Below are 12,893 nucleotides of genomic sequence, written 5' to 3'. Positions count from 1 at the left end.
GCATCGCGGGGTTTCCTCTGGGGTGAGACCCCCCAAGGCCCTCTCCCTCGAGGGACTTTAAATCATTCTCTGTGCTTGCCCACCACAAGGCGCTAGAGTGGTTCATCCAATCCCCACACAGTGACCACAGACTCTAATTCCAGAAGAAAGAACGAAAATGGGCAACTGCCATTTATTTGCATGACATTTACCCAATGAGCAAAACCAGACTTCGGCACCTCTCTCAGGGCTCATCTCCCTAAATCTCCTGCCTTTAACAGTATATTTTTGGATAGAAGAGTATGACAAAAAAAAAAAATGTATATTCCTTGCCTTGGATAAGAAATCTTGGGGGTTACTCCATGGGAGGAATTAGGCAGTGCATTTCCTCACTCCCCTGCACCCTGTGCCCTGAGCGGTAAAACTCTAGTCCACTAGTGACCTCCCACGAATTCGGGAGCTTTTCCTCAGGTACAGAAGACCAGACACTCGGTTTGCTTGGGGGGGGGGGAACATTCTTGACACCAGTGGGGGCAGGGACACATCTGCTCTTGGGAATGAAGCCTGGGCAGCTGTGGACAGCTGCGGCCCCTCCCTGCTGTTCAGAATGAACACGTTGGGACCCATTGTGGCCTGATGGGGCCGAAAGGACACTGCCATCGATTTCCTTCCCAGAGATGTTAGCTGAGTGGGCCGCGGCCGGGCAGGGTGGGGCTGTTGCGGTCAAACCACTCGTTATTGAGCCCTTCCTTTGTGCGAGGGAGCTGCCGATTGCGTGTCTGATTGCGGGTGGTGGCTGACGAGCTCCCTCAATGCCAAATGAGGTAGAAATGGACTCATTTCTCCACAGGAGTATAGATCGCCAAGCGAGCAATTTTATCCTGCAACATTGTCTTCTTTTTCGCTCTTCCTTAATTACCCTGACAGGCCAGATCAATGCAGGGTGAGGGTTTCCTGTGCAGAAGAGAGGACGGATAGGAGCAGTTGCACTGTTTGAGTAATTTCCTTGATCTCAACGGACTCAGAAAGCAGACCTGCATGCTAAGGTGGAGAGAGATGGTCTGCCCTATCTGGCTTACAGGGGCCACAGGCTCCTCACTTTTCAAGAGCCACAAATATGGGGAAAGGACCCCACACACACACCGCCGCCCCGAGCTAGAGCAAACACTGGGGACCTTTGAGCAGGGAGAGAGTCCTGTCAATGATCTGTGGATTCAAGGAGTGTCTCATCTGCCCAGAGGAGCAGCCCGCCCCCTTCCTGTGCCTCCCTACACCCCCCAACACACACCCCCTGCCCCTGCCCTTGCCACCAGCCGGAATTCTGGAAGCCCCTGACCCTCTCCAAGGAATGTTGAATGGCCTTTACAATGTTAGCAACAAAGAGACCACGTCCCTTTGATAACCGTTGTGGCTGCCCTGTGGTCTTCCTGATGCTTTATTTACCTGAGTCTCTTTCTTCCCACCCTCTCCTGCCCTTAAAAGCCTGCTTTGGCTCAGGCTCCACGGGGTCACAGCTTCAGCCCCACCCCAACCCCAGCCCCAGCCCCAAGCTTTCCACAAGTTTGCCTCATCCAGAGCCATTTGCTGAAGGCTTCTCTGGTAGGGCAGCCAGTTGGAGACCAGAGGGACTGGCTGGAAAAAAGCCTTGATCCAGAGAAGTTGGGGCCAACTATCCCAGGAGGTTCTGAGCTCAGGCCAAAGGTCCTAAGAAAGCCACCAAGCACCTTGGGTCCAGGACTGAGAAGGCTCTCCCCCAGGGTCTCCTGCGGGTGGCACCCCCATCCTCCCAGGGCCACCCTCTGCACCCAAAGGCTGGTCGGGTCCCATCCAGAGGAGGCCTCCAGAGGATAGGCACCTGGTGAAGACCTACCAGAAAGGCTAAGCCATCAAGATGAAAAGACACCCAAGCTTCCTTCTCATCAGCCACCATCCACCCCTTTCTGACTGTTCTTGGCACCCTGCCCTTTGGGGACCCAGGTGGGCCTCTTGGTTGAGAGTGCAGCCGGATGTGAAGGGACACTTCCACCCTGAGAAGCTTATCCAAGGACATCAGTATTGGCTCCTTTCTCCTCATCAAACAGCCCAGACCCCAGGACCTTGGGCAGGGTCATGCTACTGCCCTGCAGGCCCATTTTCCATTAAGAAAACCAATTGGTTTTTCACCACGATTTCCTTTCTCCAGCTCTCACACCCCAAGAGAGCCTCAGGTTGCCTGGGGTCCAGCCAGCTCTGGGGCCTGGCGTGACCCCTGGGGCCAGAGCGACCCTGGCTGCTCCCAAAGCATTTGGGCGGGCAGGCCAGAGCCCTTTCTCCGGGGCAGAGCACAGAGACACAGCTGGAAAACCGGGACAATTAGCCAGCGGCCGGCGGCCGGGCCATAAAAACGCAGGAAGCGGCCACTGCAGGGCGGAGGGAATGGCTGTCCCCAATAAAGCGATTGTTCCAAAGAATGCCCACATTCCGAAGACGCAGGCTTGAGCCTGGGCCTCGGCTTCCAGAGCTCGAGGCTTGGGAGGGGGTTGTGGGGGACAGAAAGAGGAATTGTGTCTCCAGGAAGAGGAGGAAGATGTTTGCTAGATCAAAAGTCTGAAGTGCCCACCACTTAACCTCCCACATTCCCACCCCATCAGGACTGCAGACTCTCCCTTTCGCTCCCCCTCCCCCAACTCAGTGATTTGGGTTCTGCAATGGGGCTTGCGATCTTTTTTCCCTGTTTTATTTCTTGAGCGGTCCCATGAACTCAGCTGTCCGGACCAGGCTCGGTAGGTCCGCTTGGAGGACTTGCCCGCCCCCCCCCCCATCTTCCACCTCTTGGGGGCTCAGCTATCTGACCTCCCCCCGCCCCGCAGACTGCTGATTGTAACCAACCTCCTTAGGAAACGCAGAGGAGAAGAACCAGCAAGCCGGGATCCCTCAGCCCTGGGCTTGTTCGCATCCAACTTGGGCCCGGCCTCCCTCCGCTATGCAGCTTTGGTGGGTGTCGTCTGTAAAACGGAGGTGGTGACAACACCGGCTCAGTTCCCCACTTAGGGAGATGTGAGGATCGAGGCAGGTAAAGGGCACTGGAAAAAGCGCCAGAGATGAGAGGGTGAAGAAGTGACAACCGCCAAAGAGCGCTTGACAACGAGAACCGCCAAGCGCAGCTATGGAGATGGGCAGCTAGTGTGTCCCGCTGGTCCCGGAGCGCCCGAAGCCGCCCGGGCAGCTTGCCCGGTCCCCGAACCGGGCCTCTGCGATCCTCAAATCCTAGTCTGGTGGCACTGTCTGGGCTCGGAGAGAAAGCTTGGAAGGCCACCGCGGGGCTGCTCCCTGCAGTGGCTACACGGAGCCGGGCCGGGCGCGTGCGCAAGACGGATCTGGTCGCCTTGCGCTCCTGTCCCGGCAGTTCCCAAGCCAGGCCTCACAGCACTGGTCCCCGCAGCTGCCACTGAGCCCCTGGGGCCCCCGACACAGTGCTTCAAAGTTGATCCCTTCTCAACTTTTCTTCACTAGGAGCTCTTCAGAAGCAATCATTAGTAATGGCCCGGGTTCCCTGCCCATCTCCTAGAGACGAAAAACGATTTTCTTTGGACAATGTTCTACCTTGGAAAGCAGAAAGTGGTTTTAAGACAAAGGCATTATGTACAATATACAAATACCTAGGTATATATTATATTAGCAGCAATTTTGGCTCTCTTTACCTGGATTTTTAACCGCTTCAGTAAAATAAACACGTATGGGTAGGCTCGCTGAATTTTCGCAGACAACCTACCGTGTCACCAGCACCCTGTTCAAGAAACCAGAACTTTGCCAGCACTCTAGCGACCCTCTTTTACCCCCCCCCCCCCCCGTAACTGCCCTCCACCGTCTGACTTCTGCCACAGGCTCCTTGGTCTGACTGTTTTGTGTCTTTGGATGCAAATGCTTTTTTAAAAACTGAATTGCTTTAATTTAACTTAAATCCCAAACGTGAGATGAACTCGGAGACGCAGCCTGAAGCTAGCGGCATAATTTATCTTGTGCGAGAGGCAAGAGGTTTCCTTGGGGAGGAAAATAGCTGATTAGCAGCCACAGTTGTTTTGGGGCGCGCAACCGTTCTGGCCAGGAGCGCAGAGAGGGCAGGAACCGGCCCCATCTCTAAGGGCTCGGCTCCTCACCTCCCGGGTTGGTCAGAAACGTAGTCATCAAAGCAATGGCTTCCTTTTTCTTTCCTCTTTTGGTGTAGAACGAGCCTCTAGATGCACCCCCCTCCCACCCCGCAAATGCAGAAACACTACTAGTTTCCAAGCCCAGATTCCCACCAAGATAGCTCTACCTCCCCCCCCCTTTTGCAAGTCTCTTGATTTCATTCTTTGAACCTGTGATTGGAGGTTAAAGTGCACCAGGTTGGAAGGAGGAAGCTCTTAACAATAAAGGTTTGAATATTTCGCGGTGATCGGGTCGCAGCCCTCTCTTGAGCTCCCCTCTCCCCTTATCTTTTAAAATGCAAATCGTGTTTCGGGGGGTTGTGCGCGGGGTGCGCGCTGCGCCTCGACGTCTCCAGCCATTGGTGTCTGTGTCATTACTAATAGAGTCTTGTAAACACTCGTTAATCACGTAAGGCCGCCGGCCTGGGGCTCCGCACTCCAGCCTGTGGCGGGTCTTCCCCGCCTCTGCAGCCCAGTGGGGAGGAGGTGGGAGGAAAGAAGGAAGAAAGGGAGGAGGGAGGAGGCAGGCCAGAGGGAGGGACCGCCTCGGAGGCAGAAGCGCCGCGAGGAGCCAGCGGAGCACCGCGGGCCGGGGCGCAGCCAGCCGCCGCTCTCGGCGCCCCCTCGCCCCTTCCCCTTCGCGCCCCCCCCCCCCGGCAGCCTCCAGCGTCGGCCCCCAGGCAGCATGGTGAGGTTTGCCGTCGGGCCCTCGCCACCATGTACGTGAGCTACCTCCTGGACAAGGACGTGAGCATGTACCCCAGCTCCGTGCGCCACTCTGGCGGCCTCAACCTGGCCCCGCAGAACTTCGTCAGCCCCCCGCAGTACCCGGACTACGGCGGCTACCATGTGGCGGCCGCGGCCGCCGCGGCCGCGAACTTGGACACTGCGCAGTCCCCGGGGCCGTCCTGGCCCGCGGCGTACGGGGCCCCGCTCCGAGAGGACTGGAACGGCTACGCGCCGGGGGGCGCCGCGGCCGCCGCCAACGCGGTGGCGCACGGCCTCAACGGGGGCTCCCCGGCCGCCGCCATGGGCTACAGCGGCCCGGCCGACTACCACCCGCACCATCACCCGCACCACCACCCGCACCACCCGGCCGCTGCGCCTTCCTGCGCCTCGGGGTTGCTGCAGACACTCAATCCCGGCCCTCCCGGGCCAGCCGCCACCGCCGCCGCCGAGCAGCTGTCCCCGGGCGGCCAGCGGCGGAACCTGTGCGAGTGGATGCGGAAGCCCGCGCAGCAGTCCCTCGGAAGCCAAGGTAGGCGGCGGCGGCGCCCCGCGGGAGGGGGCTGCTGGGCCGGCCGCGCGTCCCGCGCCGACCCGGGCGTCCCGAGCTGTCTGGGAGCTGGGCGCCAGGAGGGCCGGAGAGGGAGACAAAGTCAGGGGGCCCCCGACTGCCGGGCTTCTCTACCGCGCCTGGGCTGGCGGGGTGGGGGTGGGGGGCCGGGAGGGAATAAGTGGGTCTCCCAACCCGTGTTTAGTTTAGGGCAGAGGAGAGCCTTCCTCCTTCCAACGTCCCAACACTCCCAGGACACCCCCGGGAATGTGGGCGTAGCACGGCTGCGTAGGAGTGGGAACGCGCGTCCCCCGCACTTGGTGCCTCTGGCACTCGGAGCGCAGCTTGGAGCCCCCGGGGAAAGGGAGCCTCGAACTCCACCGAGCCGGGCTTCAGAGCCTTGCTCTCCACGCCGCTGAGCCGCTCAAGAAGAGGGGTGCTCTGGGGAGCCAGGAGGGCGGCGAGGCCGCGCGCGGGACCGGGGTCAAGGAATCTCAAGAGCTAGGGCGAATAGGGAGAGCCGGCAAAGCTGCTGTTGCAGGAAAGGCAGGCCCCAGGAATTAGGCGGAAGGGAGCGCGCCCCGTCATTGAACTCCTTTGATTTGCAAAGGAGTTGGTGCAGTCCGAAGCTGGAGGCCTAGGGGCAAGAAGTCGTGGGTGTCCTCTTGTGTCTGCAGAGGGAGAAGGGGAAGAATCCTTGGTGGGGATTCAGCTTCTGCTCCAGACAGGGATCATTTCTCCCCACCTTGCCTTTCCAGGGTCTCGGGGCTGTGTGTGTGTGTGTGTGTACGTGTGTGCACGCGCGCCCATGTTCAAGAAGCTGGCTCAGGAGATGTCCCTGCAGACATCCTAGGTTTGCCGGACCGCGAGGGCCCATCAGGTCCCGGTCTGCCCCTTCTGCTATGGGGATATGTGTCAAAGTGGGAAGGAAGTTGGAATAGGTGTGGTGGGAGAGTCCTGTTGGCATCCCCGTTTCGCTCCACGAAGTTTTCCTAGCCTTCTGCACTTCCGCTTTTCTTCTCTTCCCTTGTTTCTGGCCCAGCCCGGCCTGCGCGCAGGTTATGGCCACTTTGCAGAGGTTTATAGCCAATTACAGCCGTATAAATCAGAGCAGCCGTTGGGGGCTGTCTCCGGGCATCAGTACTTGAGTCACCGGGCACATGCCGGGTGGGAAATGCGGCCGCCCAGGGAGAAGGCCACAGGGCCAGCCTCGGAACCTCGCCTTGGTGCCTTCCCCAAAGGGAGACGCCGTCGCCCGAACCGAGCGCTGTCTCAGAGAAGGCTGTCTTTTACGGAGCCTGCCTGGGGCGCACCTGGCAGCGACCGGGGGTCCTACGGGAGACCTCTGGTGTGTCCCGGGACAGTGGCCGCGGGGCCAGGGCCGGGGAGGGGGGAGAGGGAGAGGGAGGGAAGCCACAGGAGCCCAGGCCGCGGGGTCAGCAGATGAGAGGCCGCTGTGAAGTCCCGCGCCGAGGTGGCAAGGCCGCAGTCGGCGCCGGGCGCCCTTGTGATGTTAATGTCGGGAGGCCGCGGCCCGCGGGCCAGAGCCCGGCTCCTCTGCGGAGCGTCATCTGTCAACGGGCTAGGGGGGTTGGTCCTCGGCCCGGCCCGCTTTGATATACACCTTCCCAGCCCTGCCATTGTCTCTTTTAGGGCCCGGAAAGAGGGTGGTGACTTTCGCAGTCAATAATGAATTCTCACAAGTCCCTCTCATCTCTCCCCTCCTCCAGCCCCCTCCTTGGTTCCCAGGGGGTGCGGGGCGCCTCCAAGGCCCTTGGGGACGCGGGCCGCAGAGCGCGCAGGGGTCCTGGTCACCGCGTCCCCGGGCCCGTCCGGCAGACGGAAAGGGCGGCCCTGGCGCAGGAGCCGCTCCCCCAGGCGCGTGTTGCTCCCGGGATGTTCGCCTCGGAGAACTTTCTTGCGCCCCGCTGCCCAGCCCCGGGGGTGCCCCTTTGTGGCTCCAACCTGGGTGCAGTGGCAGCCGCGCCTTGCACTGTGTGCGTGCGCCAGCCCGAGCCTCAGTTTCCTCATCTGTAAAGCGGGCGACTCCCGCCGGTAGCCTCGAGTGGGTTAGAGGCGGTAGCGCGTGTGAACGCGCCCGCCGCTTGCAAGGCTCCCAGGACGTGTTAGTTCCCTTCACTGGCTTCGCAGACGCAGGGTCGGGGCCGCTGCGCCCATTCAAATGCGCCTGCCGGGCCGTGTTTATGTTAATGCGCCTGGCGGGGAGGGGGATGAAAGCGGGGGCCGCCATTTGCTCAGTAGTGGTAATTCAAACAGAATGCGGTTGTTATTAAGGCATTGAAAGGGCTTTTCTTTGATAAGATCGCCTTGTCCTGCATTGTTTGGGACTGTGTTCCCCTTTCAGCGGCTCGGGGGAGCTCCCTCTGATCCGGCCCTGTATCTTCCCAGGGCGCTTTTGTTGTGGTTTGCAAAGGGTTTTACCTGAACAAAGTCGGCCTGCGGGGCATTAAACACCTCCAAGAAACTCCCAGACCCTTTAGATCTTCCTGTAGGATTGGGCACCGGGCGACTGAACCTGTTCGGCTGCAGGATGACCAGGACCTGGGGCCAACGAGGAGCCCCTGCCAAGGGATGACCCAGGACAGACCCGGGGGAGACGCCAGGTTCTCGGGCCTGCTCCAACCGCGACGGCACTATTTGTCAAGGCCCTTCAGTAAAACAATCAATCTGAGGTTTAATATGTTGACTCAATCCAATGAGCACAGATCACTGGTCAGGATAGCTCTGGCAGAGTTTGTAGCAGAAATAAATGGGGGTGGGGGGGGCTCAAAAAAGAAAAAGTGACAAATGCGAAACCGTGTTCAGCCAGGTATAGAATGTGCCAGCGGGAGGGGTCTTCTGCCTGCCAGACCCCAGCTCGGAGTTCCACCAGATGGGCCTCGTGTGCCTAGGAGGTGATTCTGGTCTGTCACATCCTGCACCCACCCCCACCCCCCTTTCTACTGTTAATAAAAGTAGAAAGCAACAGACAGAAAGTAACACCACCACCCCACGCAGCGACACCAACGCATCCCCACGGCCCCAGCTGCTTTTAGGGTGGGCTTCCGTCTTCAATAGGCCAGAAAATGTGAACATTCCCAGGACTCTGGAGACTCTGTCCTGCCCCCTTTCCCTTTGGGCCCAGCCTGCTCCAGTGCTCTGTTTGGTTTACCAAACGGGGGGCTGGGTTCTGCTATCTTGCGTGTAGGAGGTTGGAGTTTTTCTTCGTTTTTAAAAACCACTTAACCCCAAGGTGAGTTTAGTTGTCTCAGATAGCCTCGCACCCTCCCCTCAGGACCCTCTGGGGGGTCTTGTCAGACCCGGCAGGAATCAGCCAAACCCTGGCCCCCCGGGGCGAAGAAGGAAGAGAAATAGCCCTTGGGTTAGGGAGGTTTGTCATTACCCATGACTGATGGGCCGCCTTGCGGTTCCCTGGCCTAACTTCTCCTTCCTCCACAGTGAAAACCAGGACGAAAGACAAATACCGAGTGGTGTATACGGACCACCAGAGGCTGGAGCTGGAGAAGGAGTTTCACTACAGTCGTTACATCACCATCCGGAGGAAAGCCGAGCTGGCCGCCACGCTGGGGCTCTCCGAGAGGCAGGTGCGAACCGCCTTGTTCCCTCCAGGGCTGGTGGGGTTCCCCAGGGCAGAATTGGAAGCTGGGCCCCCGGAAGCCACCTAGTTCTGTGGGCAGATTAAAGCACAGGTTAGAGGGGCGCCTGGCTGGCTCGGTCTGTAGAGCACGCGACTTTTGATGTCCGGGTTGTGAGTTCAAGCCCCGTGTTGGGCGTAGAGCTTACTTAAATAAACAAATGAATAAATAAACCAGGAGGATGGAGAGCATTTCCTCCTGAATGAGTATAGAAAAAGTTCCTTCCACCGCTAGTTGTCTTTTTCAGGTGTTGAAAAATTTCCCCGTTTTCCGGCACCCGGGAGGTGCAAAAAAGAAAAAAAAAATACCCCAAAGAACGGAGCAGTACTTTAATCCAGATTTCTATTTGGGTGAAAGAAGACTTAAATTAAAGACCTATTAGCTTTGTGCCCAGCCCAGCGCCTGGGGAAAAAAATGAATACAAGACCCCAATCCCTACCCGTAAAAACTAGAACAAGGCTTGACTCATGAACACTGTATATGGTCTAGAAAAATAAATAAATAAACAAAACAGGCCACATCCACAGCCGGGAAGCCCCACAGTAAATCTCGTTCTCAGCTTGAAGGTGAGGACTATTACATTTCAGTTTAGCTTTGAGAGGCCAAAGGTTGTCATTTTGAAGCACATCCATGCTGGCCTCCTCCTGCTTGTTGTGGAAAGGGCTTTGCAAAGTTTCTTTCCCTTGGCTCTGAGACTCTGAACTTTTCCAGTAAAGTTGTAGATAAAGGTTGCTTTAGAACGAAACCTGGTGAATGAGGCGGGGGGGGGGGGGGGAGGGGAGAGGGAGCGGGTGGGGGGGAGCGGGTGGGGGGAGGGGCTCTTCTCTCCCGAGGCCGTACTGGGCTTGGGAAGGGCTCCAGGGCTGGGGCTGTCACGGGGCTCTCGAATGAACGTCTGGGAGAAGGTTTGGGGGTCCTTTAGAGAGGGCACTTCTTTAACTGGAGGGGTAGATGCTGGTGCTGAAGGCCATTCATTTTCCGCTTGCATCGTCTTCTTCACCCCCCTGTTTTCCCCTCCCATTTTCCACGTCCAGGTTAAAATTTGGTTTCAGAACCGCAGAGCGAAGGAAAGGAAAATCAACAAGAAGAAGTTGCAGCAGCAGCAGCAGCAGCAGCAGCCCCCACCGCCGGCACCACAGCCCCCCCAGCCGCCGCCAGGCCCTCTGAGAAGCGTCCCGGAGCCCCTGAGTCCTGTGTCTTCCCTGCAAGGCTCGGTGCCCGGCTCTGTCCCTGGGGTTCTGGGGCCAGCCGCGGGGGTGTTAAACCCCACTGTCACCCAATGACCTACGGGCGCCTGCAGCGGCCGAGCACGAGGGCCGAGCCACGAGGAGCATAGACTCTGCTAGAATCCTCAGGAGAGACCCCTCCCCTCCCCTCCACAAATGTACACCAACTGACCTAGCCCTCAGAGGAAGAATGGGGGCCAGGAGTAAGGACAAGGGGGGTTGGGTTGGAGGCCTCGAGGAAGACATTCTCCCAGATTTTGACTTTTTCCGGTCTGACTTTCTGCCAGCAAGAAGATGGGATATGATCACTGAGGCTTCATCTCGTCCCACCAGGGAAGCATTGCCTCGACTGGCTAAACAGACCAGGCTTCCAGCCCCTACCTCCCCAGCTCTTGGCTTCCCAAATCTGCAGGAGGCACCTCTGGTTGAGGGGAAAGAAGACTCAGGGGAACACCAATGCTCGAGCCAAGATGGCTGCCGCCTACTCACTGCCATCCGAGGGCCCGCTGGGCCCTCCTGCTCAAGGGCAGGCAAGATTCTGTGACTGCAGAAGTCACAGGCGGCTAAGATAGGAACCTGGACCTACCAAAGACTGCAGAACCCCCAGATCTTTGTCTTTCTTCTCTTCCCTTCCCAGACCAGGAAAGGCTTGACTGATGTGTGCGCCCAGTGGATGGTGTGAGAGGCGTGGTTATTGGACTCCAGGCCTGACAAGAGGGCCCAGGACAGGGCCTTGTTTAGAAAGCCTGTCACCAGAGCTTCTCTGGGCTAAATGTATGTCAGTGCTATAAATGCCAGAGCCAAGCTGGACTTCCTGTCATTTTCACAATCTTGGGGCTGATGAAGAAGGGGAGTTTTTGTTGTCGTTGCTGCTGTTTGGGTTGTTGGTCTGGGTAACATCCAAGCCAGCATTTCAAAAGCCTTCTGGATCCACGGGGAGAGAAGTGGTATGGTGAAGGGAAGTGGGGGGTATTTGAACACAGTTGAATTTTTTCTAAAAAGAAAAAAAGAGAGAGATAAATGAGCTTTCCAGATTTCAGATTCTGTATTTATCGTCTTCAGATTTTGTCTGGAATTTTTTTTTTTTTTTTTTTTTTTAAGAAATGAAATATCTTGTCTACTTGCAACCTAGTGTTGGAAAACTCGGACAGGGAGTGGAGAAGGTTATCTGAACAACCTCATTTTACCCCAGAGCATCAGAAGCCTGAGGGAGCAGGTTTTGAGACCTTCCCTGCCCCCAAGCCTGAGCCCAGCCTTGGATTGTGGAATGTGTGGTTCTCCTGGGGGTGCCTTTGGGCAAAATGCACATCTGAATGGTCAGCTGCTTCCCAGCGGCCAGGAATTATGGGGGGTGGGGGTAAGCGTCCCCTCATACCATCTCCTCAAATCTACACTGACGCAGTTACCAACATTCCCTGCATCAGTGATTCCCTTCACCCCAGGGATGCCCCACAATCCAGCTAAACATAAGCATTAAGTAAAAAGGCTTTATTTTCTGCTCTCCCAGGGCAACGTTTCCATGACTATAGTCTTCTGTGAATCACTGGGCGTTTCTGTGAGCCTTTCTCGCGAAATCCTCCCCGCTCCCCCCCACCTACCCCACAAAGAATTCAAGAACCAGTATAAGGAGAGCCTTTCAGTGGTGGTTGCTCGTTATCTGGCCGACCCGCTGGGGACCGGGCTGCTGTCCCTGAGGTTTTTGGGTCCTGGAAGCCACCGAGCAGGGCCTGGGGAGAAGGGCCTCGCTCTCGATTTCGGTCTTCCCACAGGCACCTTCGGGTCCTCATCGCGGCCCTCCGCCGAGGGAGGAGGTGCCCCGAGGGCTGCGGAGGAAGAGCTGAGCGGCGAGACCTAAATACCGCCTGCAGCATCTCCCGGGTTCCGCGGCCCTTCCGGGTGGCATTCCGCTCGCTCGGGGATTGAGAAAGGGGCGCTGGCGGCCGGGCCCGCGGGCGCCCGGCTCGGAGCCGCAGGGAGAGAGTCCGGCCCGCCTCTCGGGCTGCGGGGTCCTTTGAGCCCGGGGGGGGGGGGGGTGGGGGGGGGTGCGATCGCCGCGAGGTTAGCCCCCTCCCCCGGCGCCTCCTGCGGAGTGGGGCCGCGGGGAGGGGGGCGCGGACCCGCACCCGGCCGCGCCCCCCCCCCCCCCCCGCCCCCCGCCGCCGCCGCCGCGGTTGCTATGCGTTGCTGTGAAACGCCTGTCAATAAACCCTGTTTGGACAGTGCCGCGAGAGCACAAGGGTTGTTTGCTTAGTGGTTAGAGGTTCAAAAGTCGGCATTGTCCCGCGGCAAGCGATTACAAGTTCTTCCCCTCGCCGGGTCCGGCCCCCCAGCACTGACGCCCGCCGCGGGCCCGCGCGCCAGGCATCCGGGGCGAAGAGGGGAGCTCGGCTGCTCTCTGAAATGCAGGCCCGGGGCTGCGAGCCGCCCGCCAGGCTCCCAGGTCGGGGAGGGGGCGGGCCAGGAGGCCCCCGCCCCCCACCCGGTGCCGACGAGGCCACCGCGCCTGCGACGCCGAGACTCACCCTTCGAGCAAACCCGGGGAGGCGGGGAGGAACACGGGGACGTGGCGCGAGCGGGCAGTGCCGCCGAG

At 58.7% G+C, this 12,893-nt stretch overlaps 1 protein-coding gene across 2 annotated transcripts; it reads left to right on the top strand.

The window, feature by feature from the left end:
* Positions 1-4,441: 4,441 nt before the first annotated feature.
* Positions 4,442-12,525, top strand: CDX2 (caudal type homeobox 2). Of its 2 annotated transcripts, none has more exons than XM_045465122.1 (3): positions 4,442-5,403; positions 8,881-9,022; positions 10,112-10,244. In XM_045465122.1, the coding sequence occupies exons 1-3, from the start codon at positions 4,863-4,865 to the stop codon at positions 10,242-10,244; spliced, it is 816 nt and encodes a 271-aa protein (XP_045321078.1). In that variant the 5' UTR covers positions 4,442-4,862. The 2 variants fall into 2 exon arrangements, with proteins under 2 accessions (XP_045321078.1, XP_045320996.1); XM_045465040.1 differs by having other exon boundaries at positions 4,469-5,403; positions 8,881-9,026; positions 10,112-12,525.
* The last annotated feature ends 368 nt before the right edge of the window (positions 12,526-12,893 follow it).

The sequence above is a fragment of the Leopardus geoffroyi genome, chromosome A1, assembly GCF_018350155.1.
Source record: "Leopardus geoffroyi isolate Oge1 chromosome A1, O.geoffroyi_Oge1_pat1.0, whole genome shotgun sequence".
Classification (NCBI taxonomy): Eukaryota; Metazoa; Chordata; class Mammalia; order Carnivora; family Felidae; genus Leopardus; species Leopardus geoffroyi.
Note: the sequence above shows the minus strand (reverse complement) of the source record. Positions and strands in the feature narration are given on the sequence as shown.